Source organism: Geotrypetes seraphini, chromosome 13 (assembly GCF_902459505.1).
Source record: "Geotrypetes seraphini chromosome 13, aGeoSer1.1, whole genome shotgun sequence".
In the NCBI taxonomy this organism is placed as follows: domain Eukaryota; kingdom Metazoa; phylum Chordata; class Amphibia; order Gymnophiona; family Dermophiidae; genus Geotrypetes; species Geotrypetes seraphini.
In genome coordinates, this window is record NC_047096.1 from 24549403 (window position 1) to 24574074 (window position 24672).

At 41.7% G+C, this 24672-nt stretch overlaps 1 protein-coding gene across 6 annotated transcripts in view; it reads right to left on the reverse strand.

Annotated features, from left to right (window-relative positions):
- Positions 1-24672, reverse strand: part of UBE4A (ubiquitination factor E4A) — a 50905-nt gene that overhangs the window by 9314 nt on the left and 16919 nt on the right. For all 6 annotated transcript variants that reach the window (XM_033918545.1, XM_033918543.1, XM_033918541.1 and 3 more), the window contains 13 exons: positions 21184-21386; positions 20763-20954; positions 19971-20304; positions 19587-19713; positions 19117-19424; positions 18035-18167; positions 12505-12692; positions 4809-4909; positions 4592-4705; positions 4319-4493; positions 4046-4226; positions 3569-3716; positions 2671-2828 (listed from right to left, as the gene is read on the reverse strand). In XM_033918545.1, the coding sequence (XP_033774436.1) occupies positions 2671-2828; positions 3569-3716; positions 4046-4226; positions 4319-4493; positions 4592-4705; positions 4809-4909; positions 12505-12692; positions 18035-18167; positions 19117-19424; positions 19587-19713; positions 19971-20304; positions 20763-20954; positions 21184-21386 (2362 nt within the window). The remainder of the gene's footprint in view (positions 1-2670; positions 2829-3568; positions 3717-4045; positions 4227-4318; positions 4494-4591; positions 4706-4808; positions 4910-12504; positions 12693-18034; positions 18168-19116; positions 19425-19586; positions 19714-19970; positions 20305-20762; positions 20955-21183; positions 21387-24672) is intronic.

Sequence of the window (24672 nt, forward strand, 5' to 3'; positions counted from 1 at the left end):
AGAAGTACAAAAAACTGAGGAGTCTAAACATTTATCTACCGACTCCATTTTTGAACTTGGCATACCAATCACGAGCGATTCTTTCATCTATAGCACCCACTATATACACAGAACAAATGTTGCGAGCAACTTCTGCGGCCTTAGAACCTTGATTAAAAGCAAAAAGAAGGTGGTGTCGAAAATGCTCATTTCTCTCAACTTGACATTCCATTTTAACGATCTGAAAATTAACCAATGCTGTGGAGTCGGAGGACATTTCGGGTACCTGGAGTCAGAGTTGGAGTCTGAAGTACAAAAAACTGAGGAGTCGGAATCGTAACATTTATCTACCGACTCCACAGCCCTGCCATGGACAATCACTTTTTTGCCAGTATATTTATGAGTATATAAGAGTTTCTAATATCATCTCGCTTTCACTCATTTGATAAAAATAATTTTGGTTTGAAGTACCCATACAGAATCCCCAAAACAAGCCATAATATTAAAACTTGGAACTTTGCTTGTATCTCCTTCTGTCCACCCATTCTTTCATACCCTACTTTAATCACCAGACTAGACATCACATCCAGCACTATATAACACAAAACAGACAATATTCTGGCAGTGACTGGCAAATCATTGAACCCTCCTTTACAATTTAAGGGCTCCTTTTACAAAGTGACACAACCAATTAGTATGTACCGATTGTGAAGAAGCCCATAGGAACTGAATGGGCTTCTTTGAATTCAGTGTGCTGCACATCTGTATCGCCATTTTGTAAAAGGAGCCTTAAGTTAGTATATGAAGCAAGTCTTCTAAGGCACAGAATACTACCTATTGTACCTGAATGTGCGCTGCTTTTATGGCTTTTGGCTTGAAGGTGATATATAAGAAATTACTTGGACCTGGGTGGGTGGTGGGGGGAGGGGAGGGTTGTTATGCTAAAATGTAAAGTTATATTGAAAACTGAATTGTACCATAACAATGATGGTTATGGTTTGGTTGTCATATTGCAATAATAAAAAGATTATAACTAAATAAATCAAATAAAATATATTCGTATATAACAATTCCAATCACAAAAAAATGCATTTTGAACTTCTCTTTGCTCCAAAAATAGTATAGTTTCCATGTTTGCTCCTTTGGAGTCACAATCAGATATCTTGGAATATCCTATATAATAAAACTCTAAGTGCGCATGCGCACTTAGAGTTTTGTGATTCCTGGCTCCGTGGGGTGTGCCTCCATGCCAAATTCGATTTTCGAACACAGAGGCAGGCCAGAACACGGAGCAACTCTCCCCTCGCCGTCACTCACCACCAGAGTGCCGTCTCACTGCTGCCGCTGATTCGGAGGGGGAGGGGCACAGGCACACCTGCCAGCATCTTCTCACCCTCCTCACCTGCCCGCCGCGGCTCCTCTCTCGAACCGCACCAGGCGGGGATCGAGAGAGGAGCTGCGGCGTTGGCTTTGAATTGAAACAGACGGGCGGGCAGCCCGCAGACAGGAGGCTGCCAAAGGCAGAAACGAAGCTTCCCGGGGGGGGGGGGGGGGACGGCAAGCGATGGTGAGGAGGGAGTGGGAGCAGGCCGCAGAGGCTGTTGGTGCCTGCAGGCCGCGGCGGCTTTAGGCAGATGTCGGTGGAGGGCAGACAAAAAATAAAGGAGGTAAGGGTTGCTGCTGTACATGGGAAGAGGTGCTGATGGATGGGGGGGGGCAAAAAAAAAAAAAGGGAGGCCTACTGCTGGACAGGGGGAACAGAAAAGAGGTACTGCTGGACCGGGGGGGGGAGTTAAAACAAAGGGAGAAGGGCTGATGCTGGATAAGGGGACCAGTGAAGGTGTGGTGGTGGACACAGGGGAAGAAAAAGGAAGGGAGAATGGACAGGGGGAGCAGGCAAGGGGTGGTGGTGGACAGCAGAGGAAAAAGAAAGACAGAAAGAAAGAAATACAGAAACAGGCTAAGGAGAGAGAGAAAGAAAGAAAGAAATACAGACACACATACACATATTCTAGCACCCGTTAATGTAACGGGCTTAAAGACTAGTAAATTAATAAATTAAATATACTTTATCATATACAAAATAAGTTATAGATGGATATCAAAACATATAAAATCAGTAAGCAACATAGAAAACTAAACATACAGAAAATATCTGGTAATTAGAATATCTATTTTATTCTCAAGGTTGCACACTTCCTTGAAGATTATGATCTGTAAGTTGTACTAATTTCTGCAGACATATTACATTATCACATTAAGGGCTCCTTTTACAAAGGTGCGTTAGGGCCTTAATGCACGGAATAGCACGCGCTAAAATACCGTGCGCGCTAGCCGCTACCGCCTCCTCTTGAGCAGGCGGTAGTTTTTTGGGTAGCGCGTGCTAAAAACGCTAGCACACCTTTGTAAAAGGAGCCCTAAGTCTATGTCCTTCTACATGATCTTATCATGGCGCTCCACTACAAGTGAAGGTTTGCAGAGCTGGCAAATTGCATGAGCTTTCAGTCACAGGTGACTATGTTAACATACTGTTTTCAGCAATAAGCTGTCAGAGGTAAAGCGTTATTCTAACCACTGTTACAGCTTGGTGGATCAAAAGAGAGATCAAGAGTGAATGGAAAAAGATAAATAGCCTAGAAGTAGCAAGTCCCTAGCACAGGGAGAGGGAACATAAATTAACAATATATTTACCTGAGTAGATGTCGGGCTATAGTAGGCCTATCAACAGTGACTCTGGAAGAGGGCAGCATCACAGGGTCCACCATCAAAGTGCTCATGATGGGATCTAGGAACTCATCAGGCGCATCAGCATAAGTCTCCTCCTCCTGCATCTGCCGGTCTGCAAGAGACTAAACCCCAAAGCAGCTATTGATGTTATAATTCCACCTAATACACTGAAAATATGCAGGGTCTCTTGAATAACCAAATTCATTCAGAACAGGGTGCTCCTCAGGTAGCTATTCACATTGTGACAAGCAAGAATACCTTCAAAAACAAAGCTGTTTCAAGCATAGGGCCCTACCCTCAGTACATTACATTTATCTCAAAGAAGAACTAGGGCCTGTTTGTTGGCTGTGAAGATCAATTTAGAACAAGGAAAAAATAAAGCTTTTTTGTTTCTTCTTGGTGTGTTTAATTAAAGCAATTCATTGTACTTTGCTGTGTTCAACCCACTTGTGTATCTACCATTTTGTAACTTCATTGATGGTTTCCAATAAGAAAACAAAAATAAGAATATGGAAAAAAAAAATTCTGAACTCCATGGCATAAGGGGGAAAAAAAAAAAAGTATAGGCCAGTCTTTTATAAATTTATTTTTGCTCTCAAGTTAAAAGTCCTTTACTTATGCTAAGAAAGGATTACATATAGCCCCTGGGATAGATGTTTTTCTCCTCCCCCCATGCTGGAAGATTACATTGCCTCCTTCCCACATCATAAAAAGAACCCAATACACATTCACTCTGTCCCTCATGCTGTAGTGATCAAAGGAATTACACACATCCTGGACAGATGGTTGCCACTCTACCCCTTCCAAACTAATCCCAGAAATCAGGAAAAGTTATTGGGGCACATTCAAGTTTCTCCCTCACCTTGATCCTCTCAGCCAGGTTACTGAAGGCTACAATCATGTTCCCAGGCTTGTTTATCTTCTTCAGGACCCTGACTGTCTGAGCAAAGAGTGTGGGTGAATATGATCGTCCATCCTTGGGCACAGTGGCACAAAAATTCTCCTCATTCCTGGATAATCAACCAGAAAGAATATGCAGTGTGATAAGAGAATAATAGGTTCTATTTCTTTGTTAACTGACCTCAGGACATAGAAAGTGACGTCCCCTGTGCTCACAGATGTTATATGGCATTTAGAAGACAAGCCTGTTTAACTCAACTGGGTCATACATCCCCTTGATTATTACTTACATATACACTGGGTAATTGGGAACAGATGAGTTGCAAATGAAAGAAATTCTAGCTCCAATAGTGAGCAAAATTACAAAAATATCTTTTTCTCAGAATACAAGACTACGATCACAAAAGACGCTGCTCCCCCCCCCCCTTTCTCTTCTCACCCCAAGTTCAAGTAGATAGTACAGATGTCAGACACCAATTGCTGGGGCTTGAAGTCAAACTGACTGAAATCCTTCACCTTCAGAGCCCCCATTTTTGGCCCGACTAGGTGTTGCAAGAAGTAGTTCAGCATGGAGATGATGCGCTCAGCCAGGAATGGGTGTACAAAAAGTGACCTTATTTCTGAAGGCAAGAGAAAGAACAATTTTGCTTATTACACTGCCTAGAGTGGCTTTGCATTGCACTGTTGCCTGCTAACTACCCTCCCTGGTTACCTGAGGTTAGAAAAGCCAGTGTCCCAATGGTTTCATTGGACATGATGTTATGGAAGCGAGCTAGCTGGCCAAACATCTGCAAGCTAGCTTCTTTCTCCCGGCGACTTTCTGCAGACAGACTGTCCCACTCTCCTCGATCCTTTTCTATTTGTTGAACTTTTATCTTACTCAGATACTACCCACAGTGAAAATAGAAAAAAATCAGAGTGTGAAATACAATAGAAGTTGAAGACTGCATAAAGGATGTGCAATGATGGTGTTCAGCTGTCCTACCTGTATGGCTTCATCCAGCAGAAAAATGGCATCATTCATAAGTAGATTCAGGAAACGCAGGAAGAGAGGTGGAGTCATGGCTTCCAGGTTCAGTGAGGCATAGTCAGCCAAATTCTACAGCAAAATTAAGAGCAAGTCAGAAGAGTGTGGCTGGCCACCAAGAGTTGTATAATGCTCCTAGCTACTAGCAGCACCAGGTCCCATTTGTGGCTCTCACCTTTATACTCTGCCGATACGTGTCCTTCCCCCACATATACTTAAGGATTGGGTACATGGGTCGTCGATAATTAAACTTTTGCTCAAACTGATGGGGGTCTCCTAAAGACAGGCAAAGGATATAAGCCACCTTTAGTGGAAGGAAAGAAAGCACATCCAGTTACTGTCTCCCCAGTGTGCTATAGCCAGCTGAAATGCCAACACACATGGGAATGAAGCAGGCTCAAGAAGTCTGAACTGCCAGACAAGGATGGAAAGCAGAGAGTAGCACTTGGCAACAACATTGCTTTCTGTGTCAGGGAGCTCCTAGCCCTGAAACATTACACAGTATACACTGCTTCCTTAGACCTGGGGGCACAGAGATATCCCCTTAGAGATCCTGATGTTAAAACAACAAGTCTATCTTGATGGCCCCAGAGCAGTTCTTTTAGTTTCTGGTGTACAAGCAATACAGAGAAGAACATTTTGATAAGCCATGCCGAGTCAGAATAAAGTCCATCAAGTTCAGGAGCCTGTCTCTGAAAGTGGGCCACCCTAAGTCACATGTATCTGGTACATTCCAAAAGTAGATCACTTTCAGGGATAAGCACTGCTGTCCAAAAAACTACCTCACTAATATTTTTTTTAAAATTGGCTTTTCCTCTAGGAACATAGCCAAATCTTTTATGAACATTCATTTCTATGGTTTGTTTTTATTTTACTGGTTTTTAGGGTGTCCTCATGACAGTGTGTTATTTGAAAGGGAAAGTGATTGATCCTAAGCTAAGGAACACTACCAGTGAACATCCAAAAGAAAGAACTTAAAACTATTGTGTTTGAATAATCATATTGCATATGGTGGAATGATGCCTAGCTCATTGGAGTAACTGTTGATTGTGAAACGAGAACAGTTTTATATATATGTTTATTTTTTAATATGTTTACTTATAGATCATCTTTGGAGGAAAGGGAGGGGGGACTTGATATACCACCTTTCTGTGGTTACAATTAAAACGGTTTACATATTATATAGAAATACTTATTTTGAACCTAGGACAATAGAGGGTTAAGTGACTTGCCCCGAGTCACAAGGAGCTGCAATGGGAATTGAACTCAATTCCAGTGACGACACACCCCATTTATTAGGGTTCAATTAAAAAGGATGGCAAGAGGGCCTTCAAAACCATTTACATCAATACACAAAATATGTGTGAATATCCAGCTTTGGCTGTCGGGGCATGCTAGAGACACTGCATTAAAAGGATAAGTAAAAGAAAAACATGTGCTGTTGCTTCGGTTTTTATTTTTGAAAAGTAACAAAGAAAAACAGCAGTAAACTAAGCTACTATTTAAAAAAAGGAGGCAATTAGAGGAGCCAAAGCTGGATATTCACACATATTTTGTATATTGATGTAAATGGCTTTAAGGCCCTCTTGCCATCCTTTAATTGAACCCTAATAAGTGGGGTGCGTTGTCGCTGTGGTTGTTTCCAGTTTGCGCCACTTCATCATCTTCTGCATCCCTTTAGTCCTTAACTGAACTCAATTCCCCAGGTTCTCAAGCTGCTGCACTAAGCACTAGGCTAGTCCTCCATTCAATTTAATTTAATTTTGTTTGTGATTATCTATGGTTTATTATAATTATGTACGTTTCATTGTAATCCATCAAATGATTTTAGATTTATAACTTACTCAGTTTGGAAAATAAAGTAAAAATAAAGGGATTTCGGATGTCGAGCGTGCCTTTTTCAGCTGTAGTTCAAGGTAACTACATTCAATTACAGTAGGTATTTTCTAACAATCTAAAATTTGTATGTGAGGCAATGGAGGGTTAGATGACTTGCCCAATATCACAAAGAACCACAGTGGGATTTGAAACATGGCTTTAACCATTAGACCACAACTCCACTCCCGTTAAAAAGCTGTCCTCTATTTAACTGCTCTACCTTTCACACGATTTTATAATAAATCCCCTCCCAATCATCTTTCTTTCAAGATGAAGAGCCCTAGCCTTTTTAGCTTTTCATAATGAGACGCTCAAAGAAGAGTGATAAAGGGGGTAGAATTTTTTCTAAATCGACTAAAATCCTTTCTGAAATAGGGTGAACAACTTCACATGGACATCTACCAAGATACTTTTGCTTCCCATTCCTTTTCTGAAAAATCCCCAACATTCTGTTTGGCAGCTGTAGTACACTGGACTGAAAATTCTATTATATTATTTACTACTAGTTTTTTAGCCTGTTACATTAATGGGTGCTAGCAGCCCTTTCTTCCTTCCTTTTTTTCTCCCCCCTGTCCAGCAACACCCCACCCCTTCTCTGCTCCCACTGTCTAGCAGTAGGCCTTTTCCCTTACTTTTACCTCCCCCCTGTCTAGCAGTACCCGTTCACTGCTCCTCCTGTTCAGCAGTAGCCCTTCTCCATTGGTTGTACCTCCCCCCTGTCCAGCAGCACCTCTTCCCTGCTCCCCCTGTCCAACAGTAGCCATTAGCCCTTCCTTTTACCTTCCCCCTGTCCAGCAGCACCATTTGTTCCAAATTTCAGCAGTCTCTCCCTATCATCGGGCCCTCTCCTCCTCTTCCTGTTGCCGGGGTGCCTACAGCAGCGCTATCTCCAACACTCACACTCTCTCCCTGTCCTCCTGCTCCAGGGTGCTTGATTCCCCCCCCCCCCCAAACTGCGTGCGGTCCTCTCTTCCTGTTTGTCTCCGTGGGCTGCGTTTTTTGGGTTATTTTCATATAGGCCGGCTTTCAACCGCCGCGTGTGCTGCGCACCGCAAACAGCCGCACGCGCCGCAAATAGAATATGGCCACGGAGGCACACATCATGGTGGCAGGGATCACAGCATTGTAAGTGTGCATGCACACTTAGGGTTTTATTATAGAGGATGACTCAAAGCTCTCTTTCTGGTGTACTCATAATTAGGTTTACTTCTCAAGTACACTTGCCCACGCTGTATTTAATCTGTCATCTAGATGTCTTCTAATGTCATAGGATCCTTCTGCAATTCCTCCATCTTCTGCCCACCTTTATAAAACTTTAAAATAACCTAATCTAATACAGGAATTATGCACTGCCCATGTCCCAACTGGAGATTCAAGATGGTATATATTCTAAGCCCCCAAAACATTATATGAGGAATTACATCAAGATAAAAAAAAATATTGTTGCATAGAGCATTCTGGACCCCTACTAGATTACAAAAATTAGATTGCTCTAAGTCTAATAGGTGCTGGCATTGTAAAATTGAAATTGGAACTTTAGATCATCTTTTATTTTATTGTCCATGTATTCAGGCATTTTGCTTATCAATCTGGGATCAAGTTAATCTTTTAATGGAAAATCATGTGGCATTGTCATATGATACAGTTCTATTTGGAATGTGTATGAGATCTAAAAGCCAAATATCTGCAGCAAATAATAAGCTTCTGATGATCCTTACAGGTGTGGGGATACAACAAATAACACTTAATTGGAAGAATTGTTCTAGACTAAATTACAGCTTCTGGTGGAACTCAGTGTGTCATCTGTACAAAATGGAAAGGTTAATTGCAGTACAAAATGGTTATTTTAATAGATTTCAGGATGTGTGGGGGCCAATAATAAAATATTATAATGATTAATGTTACTTTATTATTATTTTTCCTTATGTGATAATTGATTGAAGGGAGGGTTGGGGAATTAGGGAGAATTGCATATATATATTGCATATTTTTAAATGATTAATATACATATGAATTTTATTATTTGTGTATGGTTATGGGAGGGGGGGTGGGATATAAAGCTTTTAGATACAAAATAATTGTGATGGAATTTTCAAGTGATAATGTATTATGATAGTTTGTATTTAATGTACACTTGATGTATGTATTAAAACGAATAAAGATTTTGAAAAAAAAAAAAAAAAAAGATAAAAAAATAACAGAAAAGTTTTCAACTTCCTTCACAGTCACATAGAATTTAATTCTAGTCTGAAATTTATTCGAAACAGCAACAGCCTGGAAAGAAAACACTGAATCAAGTTGGCGTCTATGAAGTAAACCTTTAAAGACTTAAATTTTAGTAAAACACAATCGTGAATCCTAGTAGAAAATTTTTTTAAAATATGAAAAAAATTTTTAGGGCTCCTTTTACTAAGGTGCGCTAGCGGTTTTGAGTGCGCTACAATATCACACGCGCTAAACGCTAATGCCTCCATAGAGCTTGTATTAGCATTTTTCATTTATCGCATGCTAAAAACGCTAGCGCACCTTAGTAAAAGGAGCCCTTAGTTAATAGTTCAGAAGAATTGCCATGCAATATATGAAAAAACACACCAAATAAAGTAATGTGTGCTTTTAAAGGAAGCCAATGAAGTCTCCAAAAATAGTCAGAAACACTGTCATATTTCCCAAGACAAAAAAAATAAATAAAAAAAAATAGTTGCACCATTAAGCCTAGTAGCCTAATGGTTAGAGCTACAGCCTCAGCATCCAGAGGTTGTGGGTTCAAATCCCGCACTGCTCCTTGTGACCCTGGGCAAGTCACTCAATCCTTCATTGCCCCAGGTACATTAGAAAGATTGTGAGCCCACCAGGACAGAAAAGGGAAAATGTTTCAGTACCTGATTGTAAACCACCTACATAACCTTGATAAGCGGTATATAAAATACTTAAATAAATAAATATAAATCATCTAATTTGTTTTGGGGAGAGAAATTGAAGGTAAAACTGCTTCCTTAAAGCATGTCCTATCTACCTGCTAATAAGGAGAGTAATTCCAGCAAATACGATGGTTCTAAAACAAGCCCACACAAAGCTTACACCATAAAACTGCAAATTCACCAGAGTATATAACCCAGCAGATTCTCCACCTCCCTCTTCCTCTCTACCAGGATAAGCAACACCTACCAGCTGATTATCCCCACCTCCAAGAACAAGTGGCTATTCAACGCCCTCTTCATGTACGTCGCTATGAGGACCTGGAACACCCTCCCAACACTCATAAGAACGGAACTACCCTGCCTTCAGGAAAAGGCTGAAAACTTGCCTAGATAAATTCATTTAACTTGGTGCCTCTGCAACTTCTCCTGATAATGTAACTGTTCTCCAGAGTACATTGTAACTACCTCTCTCCTCTTGCAAAAACGTTGCCTCCCTCAAAAGTACTCCGAGACTAATCCCTATTGAAGGAGTTCTTCCATCCCTACTTCCATTTGTTTCCCTATGTTGTTATTTAGGCCTCCTCCTTAATGTATTGCAACTGCTTCCCCTCTCGCAACAATGTAACCCTCCTCCACAGTTTTTGTTTCTGTAACACTCTTTATGATGTGATTTAACCTTTTCCCCGTGATGTTGCATGGGCCTCTTTTCTTGTACATCGCCTTGTACCTATTCTGGAGAAGCACAATTAAGAAATCCCAATTAGATTAAAAAATGTATCCTTGCTTGTACTGGCAATGATCTCTTTTTATACAGAGGAGCCCCGAAAATGTATACACACTTCAATATGAAAAATATCTGCATAAAAGCTTTATGACTCTTCTCACAGCCATGTGGTGACTTTAGCAATTGTGCTACTACTGACATCTTTAGAGACAACATACTATTACACATTGCCATCATAATTCAATTCGGATTTTGAAAAAGGGCATAGATAGCCATTATTGAAGTGTGTATACATTTTTTTGGGCCCCTCTCTGTTTGTTTCCTAATCTGCACTGTTGCATCCTGAACCATTTTGTCCTAATGGTGAGCACTCTAAGGGCCCCTTTTAGAAAGCCCAGTAGTATGTCCCAGTGTGGCTACAAATTTATTTTTCAGTATTGTATGCAATTTTTTTAATAGCATTACTATACTTCTAATGGTGAGAAAACCATGGTGCATTGCTTGGGTTAATGAGCAGACTAATTGCTTACTATGGTTGTACAATACTGTACATTTATTCATTTTCAAGCACTATCATGTGCAATTATTTTAAGAATGGTACTTCTTTAAGCAATACTGCAAATGATTTTGAGGTGCAAAATGTACTGCTGGAACCAAACCTCTATTTTCCCATAGGAGCAGTGTTTTGTCATTTGCAATGTCGCGGACTTTTCTGAGAATCATACTACTGCAAATAACAACGGACTAGAGAGTTGGGTGGGGACAGAAATCAAACCTGTCTCCATTCGTCCCTGCCCATCCCCTTAATCTTCAGAAGTAGTTATTTCATTAAATTAAGCTACTGAATTAGAGGCTTTGGTAGAGACCCATTTACAAATAAGCAAAGACACTTTTTAAAATTTGAAAATAGCAATTGGGGAGAATATATACTTTTTTAAAAAAAAAATTTCTTTATTCTTTTTCAAACTTACATCAAGTGCACAAAAAGAACAACATGAAATACTATCATATAACACTTGAACATCATACATTATATTCTGTGTGGCTAGGTGTCCCATGAAATCAGCCTGGAAACATAGGAACTCCAAACTATATTGAGTATTAAGAGTTTGCCATTCAGGGAACCCCACCTGAATAGCCTGCTTCAGTGGCAACAATTTAAAACTTTGTGATTTATCAAGACCTTATCAAGACCAAATCTAATTTGCAACTGTGAAAAGTCAAGCAGTTTACCATTTAAAATAACATCATTTAAAGTTCTTATGCCTGCTATAATCCATTCCATAAGATTTGAGCTCCGCCAATTCGAATCTTGGAGTTTATCCATAAAGATTGATTTGTTGATTTGCTTATAGGAATAGATGTTAGATTACTAATTTATCTCAAAGTTTTCCATGTATCAATCAAAATCTGTTCTGTTTATATCTTCTAGGCATTTTTATACTAACAACATGAACTAAATGTAAAGGAAACATTAGACGCCACTCCAAATATAACCAATCTGGAGCATTATCATAGAGTTCTGGGAGGATCCAATACATACCCTGGCTTAAAATATAGGCTTGATGGAGAATATATACTTTGTAAATGGGTCTCTAATGTATATGTAAAATATAATACACTCCAGCTGATGAGGACCCTCAAGCTTTGTCAGCTGAAGACTTCCTTCAAGATAGCCAAAAATCCTATATTATTTTCAGGTGGTATATATTAGTTATATATGAATTTGGGAGGGGATAGGGGTTAAATCTTATTGGTGTATGATATTGAAGATTTTTCAAGTGATGTATTATTATTGTTTGATATTTACTGTACACTTGATGTAAGTTATAAAATGAATACAGAATTTAAAAAAAAAAGATACCAAAAATCCCTTTTACCAAGCTTGGCAGGCGGCAGTAACGTCCCTAAGCCACAGATGCTGGCACCTCAGTGGCTCAAGGATGTTGCCAGTGACTGCAATGCTTAGTAGAAGGGAGTTCTGTCCACCTTTGAAGGTGGTCCTCAGCTGGTGGTGCTTGGGGATCCCCACCAGCTATAGCAAGGGTCAGCAAGTATTTCAAAACTGGTGAAATAAAACCAGAAATGCATTTCTTTTTCTGCTAGAACTTCTCTAGTTTGTGGGGTTTTATTAAGCTCTCGGACTTAAGGCACTATAAAAATACGACACACACAAAGATTTTATAACCCTATTTTGTAATGTTAATTTTATGTATGTTTTATTATTGTAAACAGTTTAGTCTTTAGACAATATATAATTTTTAAAATAAATAAATACACAGTTTGCCTCTTATAATGCAGGTACAGAAATTTTATATACATTGCAATAAACTAAGAAAATGGTCTCTTACCTGTGAACTCAATGTCCACAAAAACCTTGATGAGAGCCTCGGCAAGGTGAGCTGCATACCTATAACTACAGAAGACACATTCACGTTGGAACACACTGGAGATAAGGGGGTTCTGCACAGGCTCAAGGTGAGGCATCACTGCTTCCAGAACTTCTGCTAGCTTGGCTCGTAAATGAGGGTTCTTCATTCTGTGAGTATACCAGATGACAGCTAAAGGTATGTGGAGATACACAAATGCTCAGTACACTGAAATGATTTGAGAGCCACATATTACTACTGTTCGTACAGACTTCCCATTGATTGACCTGAGGTCTATTTTGTAAAGTATCGAGAGTACCAAACTCAAAGCAACACTGCTTACCTGTAATGGAGTTTTTCCTGTGGACAGCAGAAGAATGGAGCCACAGGACTGGGTGATCCATATCTAGTGCTCTCCTATTATGCTCAGAAGAGTCTTTTTTTAAGCTCCTAAGCATGCATGACAGCTCTTGTGCTAGTCACATTCCTGTCTTCGTTCATAACATAGCTTAGTTATTGAAGCCTAAGGGGATTGAGCAAATGGGACTGTATGAATCCACTCCCCTGCTGTCCATGGAGAACCCCTATTACAAGTAAGCAATCTCATTTTCTCCATGGATAAATGAGGAAGTAGCCAGAGCAAAGAGTCATGCTGCTTGTGAATTGGTAAAGAAAAACATATTGGGTTCAAGTAAAACAGGTTTTTTTTTGGTTTGTTTGTACTTATAATTTTTCTTAAACACAGATGGATCAAAAGCACGGTCTTTACAAGAAGTAAAGACAATGCAATGTTTAACAAAATATGGCTAGAAGTCCATGTAACTACTTTACAAATGTCCGTGCTGAACTGGCTCTAAGACTCGTCACAGTGGCCACTTTTATGTGTAGACAATGACCAGTTATGTGGCTAAGTGAAGTTCTGTTGGCTGCTATAGGGCTTTGGAAGATTAAAAAAACAGTAAATATGACCATCTGATTTAGGTGAACTAAGAAGTTGGTAGAAGTTGGGGCAAATACATTAAACTACTTTGTTATCCTGGACACATTGTAGGAATGATGAACAAGGGCTTGCAGTTTACTTACCGTATATACTTGAATATAAACCAAGATTTTTGTGCCAAGAAATGGCCTGGAAATGGAGGGTCCATTTATATTCGAGTCATCCCCAGCTGTGCATTCCCCCACGCTCCTTCCGGACCCATTGTAGGCCTCCCCCAGGCCTGCCTTAAGTCCAGGTGATCCATCAGTGAGGGACAGAAGCGCTCTCCCCCCTCCCTTCTCCTGTACCAGTCAGCTCCACATCGTACCACCACACCTCCCTCCCGGACCTTGTAAAGGCCTACCTTGCATGCCCTAGTGGTCCAGTGGTAATCTGAGGCAGGAGCGATCCTCCTACGCTCCTGCCTTGTGCAGAGCCACTAACAAAAATGGCTGCCGTCAGTCCAGGGCATGCAAGGTAGGCCTTTGCAGGGTGCAGGAGAGAGGTGGGGAGGTGTGGAGCCGGGCCAGGACATGAGGTCCTTCTTGTGGGAGGGGGTCATTCCGTTCTGGCTCACCACTGGACTACCAAGGCTTAAGGCAGACCCGAGGGAGATCTGCAGCAGGTCGGGAAGGGGGTACAGAGTCAGTCGGAACAGGATAAGGAGGGATTGCTCCTGTCCCAGCTCACCACTGGCCCACCAAGGTTTAAGGCAGACTCAGGGAGAAGCTAGATACAGAGATAGGACAGGATGGGCAGGCTGGGCAGGACAGAACACCTCGGGGAAGGCAGGTAAGTGGAAAACATAGAACACAACATATACTTTAATATAAACCTTCAGTTTATACTCGAGTCAACCTTTTCCCCCTTTTTGTGAGGAAAAAAAAAAAAGTTATCTTGGTTTATATTCAAGTATATACAGTATTATCCTGGCAGATGCTACAGCAATTACAACCTTCCAGGACAGAAAGCAAAGAAAGGCCTGGGGCAGTGGTTCGAAAGAGGAATGCATCAATATTCTGATGTCATGGTAAAGGAAGAGGTTATACAGGCAGATTAAAAGCGTTTTTTCATGATTCTGGCTACCAAGGTATGGCTTAAAACCTGTCATCCTTCTGCAGGTCCATGGTATGCTGCAAACACCGATTTAAATATGCAATGAATTTGCCGTTAAGGACAAATTATTTTTTCACTTGGTAATTTTGTTTCCTTTAGTCATAGAAGATGAATCCAGAGACTTTTTATGACCATCTACCAGCAGATGGAGACTGAATTCAGTTTAGTGCTCTGTCATATAGGACAGCATGCTCCTTGGTCAACCAGTATTTCTCATAATAAAGCAGAAGGAACAATTATTCAAACATTTCTCCCACCTCGAAAGCTAATCATGCTCTAGTTTAGTCCAATAAAAAAGAAAGATATCACTTGGATTTTTTTGTTTTATTTCTATATATTATCTTTAAGAGTGGACTAACATAGCTGTCACACTATTTCCCTCCTCACAGAAATGAGGCCCCACATATGAACCTTAACAACCTGAAACAATTAAGAACAGCAACAGAGCAAAGGAATCACTGATGGGAGGCCTGAATTGGAACATGCAGGTAGGCCTCCTTCAGATCGAGAGAAGTCAGAAATTCCCCAAGCTGAACGGCAAGAATGACGGATTTTAGAGTCTCCGTGTGAAAGGGCGGAACCTGAAAACCTCTGTTGACACCTTTCAGATCCAAGATGGGCTGAATAGACCCCTCTTTCTTGGGCACCACAAAGTAAATGGAGTACCTGCTGGTACGAAACTCCTGAGGAGGCACTGGGACTACCGCTTTGAGGTCCAGCAACCTTTGCAGGGTCTGACGAAATACCCGCTTCTTCCAAGTTGCCTGAGAGAAAACGATCTGGTAAGGGTCAGGAAAACTCTAGAGCATAGCCGTCCCGAATCACAGAGGATCCACTGATCTGTTGTGATCTCGGTCTAGCCCCGGTAAAACTCCCACATCTGGGCTCCCACCAGAACCGGGAGAAGGACCCGCAACGAGTCATTGGGCTTCATGGACGCAGGAAGAGCCACCAGACACCCCTCCCCCCTGCCGGCAGGCTCCCCGAAAGGACTGCATGCGCTGAAAGAAACGTCCACTGGAAGGAAAAGAAGATGCATCTCAGCCAGGTCGGTAGCGATGAAAAGAATGGGAGGCCGACCAGATCCCCTGAAGCAAGGAGTCACCAACACGAGGGGGGTTCCTTCGCTTCCTCCTCAAAGCGCAAAACCAAAAAAACCTGAAGAATAAGCTCCTGCAGCTCTTCCCAGTGAAAAATGTGCATGAATGATGCATCCTCATCAACTGGTGTCTCAGAAAATACAACCGTCCAGGTCATCTACCCCTGCCCCCTCCCGAGAGGATCTGTGGATCAACCAAAAAGTCCAAATTCTATTCAGGCGAAAACATGTCTACAAATGAAAAAAAATCCTCATCCCACGAAACCCGCAGCCACTTGAATGAAGCTGGGGGGGGGCAGACATTGAAGGCAAAAGCCCCCCACCCAAAAAAATTCAGAGACCCCCGGGGAAGAAGCAGGATCCCCAGTCGCCCGCAAGTAAGCCTTGTATAAGGCTAAAACAAAAATCATGGGCGAACCGCCCTGATGGCAAAAATCAACTCACTGCAGAAGCAGGAGACACACTGAAGGCATGTTCCTGTCTCTCTTAAGACAGGAGGGAGGTCACTGGAGGCCAAAGACAAAATGGTGGAGCCTCCCACTAAAACTGAGGAAAAGCCTGCCAAAAAATTTCCCCTAGTCCTGTAGCAGCAAAGAGACCTGAATAGACCCAGCCGCTAAAGCAGGACTGCAGGCAGCAGCTGCTGTAGCAAAAAGAAAGTCCCTAGCACTATTGGCGGTAAGGGAAACCTTATTTCCCTGACCGTAGGCATTTGGGGAAATCCCTATGTGGGTTGTAGGAGAAGCCCTGGCTTCCCCACTGCCTGCAGCTGACGAGCAATGCACATGTGAAGGGGAACCCTGCTCGCTAGCACCCAAAGCCGGCAAGGATTCTCCTTCCAGCAGCTGCATTTACCACTCATCGAGCACACAATGAGGACTTTTTCTGTATCTTTAAAGAGCTCATTACGAACCGCTATAAAGGGAAAGTAAAACCACTGGTTAACAATTAAATGCAATAAAAACTAATTTAAAGCTTCCTTTCAGACCGGCATTGTCTCAGGATGGTTTTTTGTTGTTGTTTTTTAAAATATAACTTTAGCTAACAAATAAAGACCTCACTGGCTCTCAAAGCTATATGCCTTGGCTGAACTGAATTTGGAAAGGTGGGGTAATGGGGAGAGGGACCCAACCAGTCAAGTGTGGCACCCCCGAGGTCGGACCGATCCCTGAAAGGGTCCACCAAGCTCAATCCAGTACCCACAAACAAGGACAAAAAAAGGCCACTAATCACATCCAACAGGCCTTAACTAACCAAAGGAAAGATTGTACAGGCTTACTACCTCCACCTACTGGAGAATGAGAACAGACTAAGGGCCCGATTCACTAACCTGCCTGATCGTGGCCGATCGATTCTGGAAGCAAGAATATTCTAATGGGGGTGATCAGAGGCACGGCGATCGCTAGGTAGCAATCCCGAAGCATGCGCAGACCATCTACTTTACCTGTAGATGTTCTGCGCAAGTGTTTGCTGTCTGTTTTGGGGAGGTTTTTAAAAACTTTTTTTTACTGGCCCCGACTCACCTGCTCTCTGCCACCCTTCCCTGCAGTGCAAGCCCATGGTTTTAACCCGCGGGTATACAGCGTGTTAAAACCATGGGCTCACACTGCAGGAGAGCAGCAGAGTCAGGGGAGAGCAGGGGAGCCAGAGAGAGAGAGTCGGTATACGATCGGTTTGCTTAGTGAATCTAGCCCTAATTGTAAATGGGACTGCACAACCCATTTGTACTACAGTGAAAAGTCAATGTGTCTCAGTCTCAACCTGCTGGCAGAGGAACATAAAACCATCCGTTCTGTGCCGTTCGAGGGACCCTAAAGAATAGAATCTAAAGTGGGGTGAAAGCGAGTAGTACAGGTGTGGGAGCTGTCATGCATGCTCATATGAGCTTAAAAGCTCTTCTGAGCTTGATGAGAGAACTAGATTTAGACTAAAGCAATCCTGTAGGTCCATCCCTGCTTGACAAGGAAAAACCACATAAGCATCACCTGAGAGGCAGAGACCTGGAAAGCTCATTGCCACCTCTCTCCATCCTTCAAGTTACCTAGAAAGCAGCTTCATTTAAACTGATTATACTGTTAAAAACAGGAATGGCAGAATAGCCTAAGAGTAGTGGTTGAGAACCTAGTTCGACTTCCATGGCAGCTCCCTGTGACTCTGGGCAAGTCAATCCTCTATTGCCCAAGGTATAAAATAAGTACCTGTAAACAGTATTTAAACCACTTTGATTGTACGCACCGAGAGGCAGTATATCAAGTCCCATCCCCTTTCCTTTGTCACTGTGGCACTAGTCGATTAACTCTGGCTCAAGGGATACTCACCTTTCCACATTGCCTGTAAAGACAGTGATAAAGTGTAAAACCTCTTCCAGACAGTCAGCAAATGTCTCCAACACATCATCAGCAAAGCGCCGCAGAAAGATAAAGAAATCTCCCAGATTATCAGCAAAAAATTCTGTAATTAAAAATGAACAGCTAAAAGATTTCTAGGGCAAATAATCCAAATTGTTATAGCAGCCAGAGAAAGGACTTTGGCACAGAAAGCATAACCTTTTCACGCCTCTTATAAACTGGAATTTATAAAACACTTTACATGTCACAGTGCATTGGGTTAAACCCAATACATAAGCAGAGCATAGTTTATATATAAATTCTGGTGCAGCTCCAGATAATAGCTTTTCTACTTTTTCACCCATTTGAGGTGAAAATTTTATAAAGCACTGTTTGCATGTAAAGCATGTTTATGCGGGGGAGAATGGCCATTATAAAATTGCCTCCACTATTAGATACTTTATTGTTTGTGAACTGCTATGAACTTCAAAGAGGTATTGGCGGTATACAAATAAAAATTGTATTGTATTGTATTAGGGTTGTCTAGAAAAACCTAAAGTTGAAAAAACTGTGAATTGAACTTTTTCACATGAATTTGATTGTGCTTCATCAGAAAATAATTTTAAAAAATTTTAAAGACCATCCTGGGGTTTCTCAAAGCCACTGATTATATAAAGCTCTGTTTTTCTTAAAATTTGCTATTTTTTGAGCAAATTTCTTGGTATTATACAGTAGCTATAACTTTTATGTTTTCACACTCAGAAATGATACATTGATATAAAGGCATTTTATGCAAAAACTCTAGCAGTATTTTATTAAACAAACCTTCTATATCTGCACTTTATTGTGGAAAATAACAGAAATTTAACATACTTCACTAATAGCTAAACACGTACACTTTGATGTAGTCATCTACCAATGGCGTTCCAAACATTGAAGTGTTCAATATCTTCTTGAGATAGTCAGGATAAAGCCTGCAATGCTGCTTAACTCCTTGCAAGTGAGGCCTTAGTGCCATAGTTGCTCGAGCCAGCCCTGCACCTCAATATCAAAATCACCCATTAAATGCTCACCTGGAATATAGGCCAACATACTATGCTGCACTTCTGGCAAAGGGAACGTTAGTTCTACTGATTCTGTGCCATGGTTTCCAATTGCAATCTGCACCAAGAGCAGTGATGTAGACACCTGCAGCCTTAGGCAATTTTGCAGCATCTGGGGCTCTGTCATGGCTGCTTTTGTTGATAGATAGATGGTCATCAGACGTTCAAACTGCTCTCGCATGCTATCTGCGGCAGGACTGGAGCTCTGCTGTGCCTCGCGCCAGGCCACCTGCAGCCGATGTAGGCTTTGATTTATCTTCACCATCTGATCATGTAATCTATGGATGGCAAGCACATACTAGCTAATCAAGTAACAAACAGTCCAGTCTTATCAATATTTTCTCCATTTGGTTCTTATTTCTATTTTCACTCAGCCATCTAGCTCAGCACGCCACTCAGCTCAGTTTTGCATATCTTCCACTTTTAAGAAGGTCAATTACCTATGGAAGCCCAGATGCAGTGAATATTGTGTCAAAACCAAATTCTCTGTCAGCAGGTTATAGCTGGGAACAAACTCAGGCTCCTGGTCAGTGTCAGATGGTATCAAGCATGTTTCTTTATCCAGACCTTTAATGTAAGGAAACAAGCAATGGGTGAATGACTACAAAACTAATACTAGTAATCAGACTTCTTCACTGTTAAGTCTGTTTTGGGAAGATTTCGGGAACATATAGAAGCTGCACCTCTATGTAAAATGCTTTGACACAAGGATATACAAAACTGCAAATATTTGCATTCTTTCCCTCCTCAGCCCTGATTTGGCATTCCCAAGTGTAATTTGCCCGGGCACTGACATTTCCCACAGGCTTTCTACACTTAAATACCTTTCATATGTACATTTCTGCTTTTTCTCTCTTCTTCATTCAGCTCCTTCAGGGCACAATAGGTAGGGTTAAAAGTCTGGAGCCTGGGAGATTTTGGTTTACAGAAGGGCTGACACAGTTTTAAAAGAGCAGCACCCAGATTCAGGAAGAAGGCATCTGAGGCATACATCTGGAAGAAGATCTCTGGCATCTGATTGGCCCAGATTTTGGTGCGCCCTGCATTGGCATGCAGACAGTTTCCCAGCCAGGACAGGATGCGGTGTTTCGTCTCTGGAGACAGCTGCAGCAGGTTCTTCAGCATCTGATATATTTTCTCATGGAATTGTGCCATGAACTAGATAAGAGAGAAATTTAAGTTTAACAGTTCTAGAATTTCAAGGTAATAAGACTTTAGGTCCGTGTGGCTGATCCTCATCACAAAAGGTTCAAAAGGAAAAACCAAAAAGACCCCCCCCCATAAGGCCCTTTTTACAAAGCCATGGTAGTAATGCTGCTATGGTAAATGCACCAAAGCCCATTCAATTATAAAAGAGACCCCCCCCAATAGTGCTCTTTATTTTCATAAAAATGCATTAAGATACTACAATTCATTGTTCTGAGCTAGAAGTGAAGACACCTGCTGGTTAAATATGCAGAACTATGAAACTAGAATATAATCCAATTCTAATCCTATCAACTAGTACATACTTACATGTTTAATCATACGATCTAATATTTCTGCTCTCCAGCTCCTTCCACCTTGTATAAATATGGCTTGGGAAGGGGAGAGGATATGGTCTTCACCTCCCTCACCTGATGAATATTGGACTCCTGTACGGTTATCTCCTGTGGACTTGATCGGGATGGGTTCAGGAAATAGTCATGATTCTCCACCACACCAGGGGTCTTCAGCAAACAAGAGATATTTAGGATCTCACCCAGCAGGGTCTTTTGGAACATCTGACCATTGTTGGAGTCCTGAGGTTGAATATACTCCACAAAAACCTAAAGGGGGAGTAGAAAACGTATCTTTACATCTATTAGATAACCTGGAAGGAGGGAGGGGGTTGCCAGTACTACCAGCATAACCCAAGATAGCTCCAGTCATTTGATAATCGCCATTATACCAAAATTTGCCTGCCAGCCAATCAGCTTGCTTAGACTACTAACCATATTCATTAAAATTAGTTAAAAGCTCCATCTACTCCTGGCAGTACTATAAAACTCTACTTACCCTTGCTAGGTCCTTCTGCCGGGTAATATACAGTAGCACATCCAAGTACGTCTGTAGCAAGATCTGGCACAGGCTGAGCTCTCTTATTCTTATTAACAGAACCTCAAACACAGGTGTCATAACTTCCGAGAATGTCTGCACCTCCTCATCTGCCAGCAAAGCTTCTATCACATCCTCCAGAAACTCACCCACTTCTTCAAAGTCTGACAAAGTCAAGGAAAAAGCACCATTTAATCCAAGATCTCTTGATTTAAACTTACGGCTGAGGGACATTATGGCTTCACTCTCAGTTCAAATTGGTTGGGGCACTGCACCCCAAATCTCTTCAAAAATTATACCTCCATTTTCTCCACTGCCATATTGTTGCTACACACATTAACGGTATGCAAGCAGAAAACTTCATTTCCATTTGGTTTTGTTATTCTTTTTGTTTCATTTTATATCTTTGAACTATAAATGAAAACATTTGCACTGAAATTATACTTTTGCAGGCAATTTCATGTCAGCATGTGCTGCTTATAAAGACAAGTTTGAAACAGGATACCTAGAAGGGCCCTATTCTACAACAGGAAAGGTAATATTGCACACCTGTAACAGCTTCCCTTCAGTTAAAATATATAACTTCAACCTTATGGCGGGATTGTGTGGCTGTTGTATCCTGCTGTCCATGAAGAACACCTGCAACAGCTGTGTAACATTTGCTTTATCCATGGATAAGCAGGATAGACAATAGCCATACATGCGGAAACTCCAAAGTTAAGGGTTGCAAAATCTTGAATAGAAGCAACCTGATATATAAGGAGGTGGCGGGAGGTTGAAGTTCTTAAACATTAGACTTATTTATTAACCCACTAGGCAAAGAATCATTATGAAACGTTTGACCAATATAATAATGTTGTACAAAAGTATATGGGGAGTAGAGAATGACATGGGGACAAATTTTTTCCTGTCCCTGCCAGCTCCGTCCTCATCTGCACAAGCCTCAAGCACTTTAAAATCATAAGTATTCGAGGCTTGTGCGGTTAAGGCAAAGTTACAGAAATGGGGCAAGGACAGCGACAAAACTCGTGGAGACGGAACGGGGAAATTGAGTTCCTGCGGGGATGGGGAAAATTTAGTCCCCATATCAATCTCTAATGGGAAGCTTCAAGTAGTTGTTCTAATTATATCTGAGAGGTACAGAACATAAATAAACAATAGAAGCTGAAGTAACTCTGGGTTTGTGAGCCGTCACTAAGTGCAGGATGAACAGAACAAGAACCATAACAATATAATATACCGTCAGACAACCAATTAGAAAGAATCCTTTTAAACACTGGATTCCCTGGTTTGTTAGGGGATCATGACAAAAACAATTGAGAAAGACAATTAGCTCTTGCTGTTCTGCACAGATAAACCTGAAGAGCTCTTCTGGAGGTGCAAGGTGTGCAATGATATATCCTCCGAAGTTGAATGAGGTGGAGGAGATAAAGTTGGTAGTATGATTGGTTGGTTGAGGTGAAACTTTGGGTGTGTTTTAAGAATTACTCTGTCTGGCAGGAACTGAAGATAAGGATGGTAATGTACCAATGCCTGCAGTTCATCCACTTGTCTGGTTGATGTAAATGCCACTAAGAACACAGTTTTCCAGGTGAGGAACTTGAGTTCCACAATTTCAATGCCCTCAAAAGGTGGGATGAGTTAAGGCACTAAAGGTAAGTCCAACTGAGGAGGTCGTCTGATCAATGGAAGTTTTATGTGAAGGAGGCCTTTTAGAAATTTACTACTGCATCTTGAGGAATTGGTCGAGCAGAGAAATCATCATGAAACACTCCAAAGGCACTGAGATGAGCTTAGATCAAGGAATAGGAGAGTCAGTTATTAGATAGGTATAGCACAGGGATCTCAAAGTACCTCCTTGAGGGCCGCAATCCAGTCGGGTTTTCAGGATTTCCTCATGCATACTCATTGGGGAAATCCTGAAAACCCGACTGGATTGCGGCCATAGCAGATACTGCAGAAGAATGGGTTTTGTAAAACACTTGATACACCAATCAGAGAACCTTCCCCATATAAAAAGGCATATGCTTTACATGTTGTCAGTTTTCTGGCTTGTAGAAGGACCTCTTCAACTTCTGGAGTTAAATTTAGAGAGGCGAACAATCTCTGCTCAGCTTCAAGGCAGTGAAGATTGGGACAGAGTGTTTTCCCAGAATGATGTGTGATTGTATCTGGACAATTTGGTACAAGTAGATAGAGGTGAGTGCAGCTGGAGTTGCAGAAGTCTGGTGAACCAGGGCTGGCAAGGCCAGTAAGCTTGTTTTAGCATATTTTCGTCAGGACTTGGTATTAGCAGAATTGGTGGGTAAGCACAGTGCAGAGGACCCAACCAAGGAATCAGGAATGCATCTTTTAAACTAACTAAACTAAACCTTAAGTTTATATACCGCATCTTCTCAGGGCTCGACACGGTTTACAAAAATTAAAAAGGAAGTACAGTAAGAAATGGTAATAGAGAGAAGCGACGTTTACATTTTTTAAAATGTCCAAGTTTTCAGGGTTTTGGAATTAATTGGAAAGAGCCCAGATTCCGCAGCTGTATGGTATTCAGGAACAGAAATGGTTGCACTTTGAGGATGATAGGGAGGCAAATAAATCTACTGTCTGTTTTCCAAACCTGCGAGTGATGAAATGAAAAACTTTCAGATGAAGAGGGGGAAAAGGACTGGGACTTGTATACTGCCTTTTTGTAGTTTTTACAACCACACTCAAAGTGGTTTACATACAGGTACTTCAAGCATTTTCCCTATCTGTCCCAGTGGGCTCACAATCTATCTAATGTATCTGGGGCAGTAGAGGATTAAGTGACTTGCCAATGGCCTCAAGGAGTAGCAAGGGGTTTTGAGGCTGAAGGTGCCTGAGAGTCAGCTAGGACATTTGATTCTCCTGGCAAATAAATCCATAGAGAATGACACAAGGACAGAATTTGTCCCTGTGGTTAACTGCAGGAAACTATTCCCCCCTGTTATGCTTTAAAAGAAAGAGGGACGAATGAGAGTATGAATGATCACTGACTCTCAAGCCTTGCATTGAAGAATGCTGGTGTAGAAGGACCGAGATAGACACTAAAGAATGACACAGGATGGTTTCCTGCAGTTATCCATGGGGACCAGTGTTCCCGCTAAGCTGCGTTGACGTGCGCACGCGCACAAAATATTACCTCGCAGCGCACAAGTTTCTCGTCGCAGCGCACACAGTGTAGAGCACAGTTCTTCAACCGCCGGTCCGCAAACAAAATCTTGCCGGTCCACGAAGGATTCGGTCCCCGCCGCAACGAAAGGCCGGCGTCAGCTGACTTGCAACTTCCTGTTGCAGTCGCTGTGCCGGGACTCCTGCCTTCGCCGGGACTCCTGCCTTCCACCGCGTTTGCCTCCTGCCTTGTCTCCGCACCTCCAGACCAGCAGCGGCAGCTGTGTATGCTTTTAACTTCGGCACAGAGCTGCCCCTAAT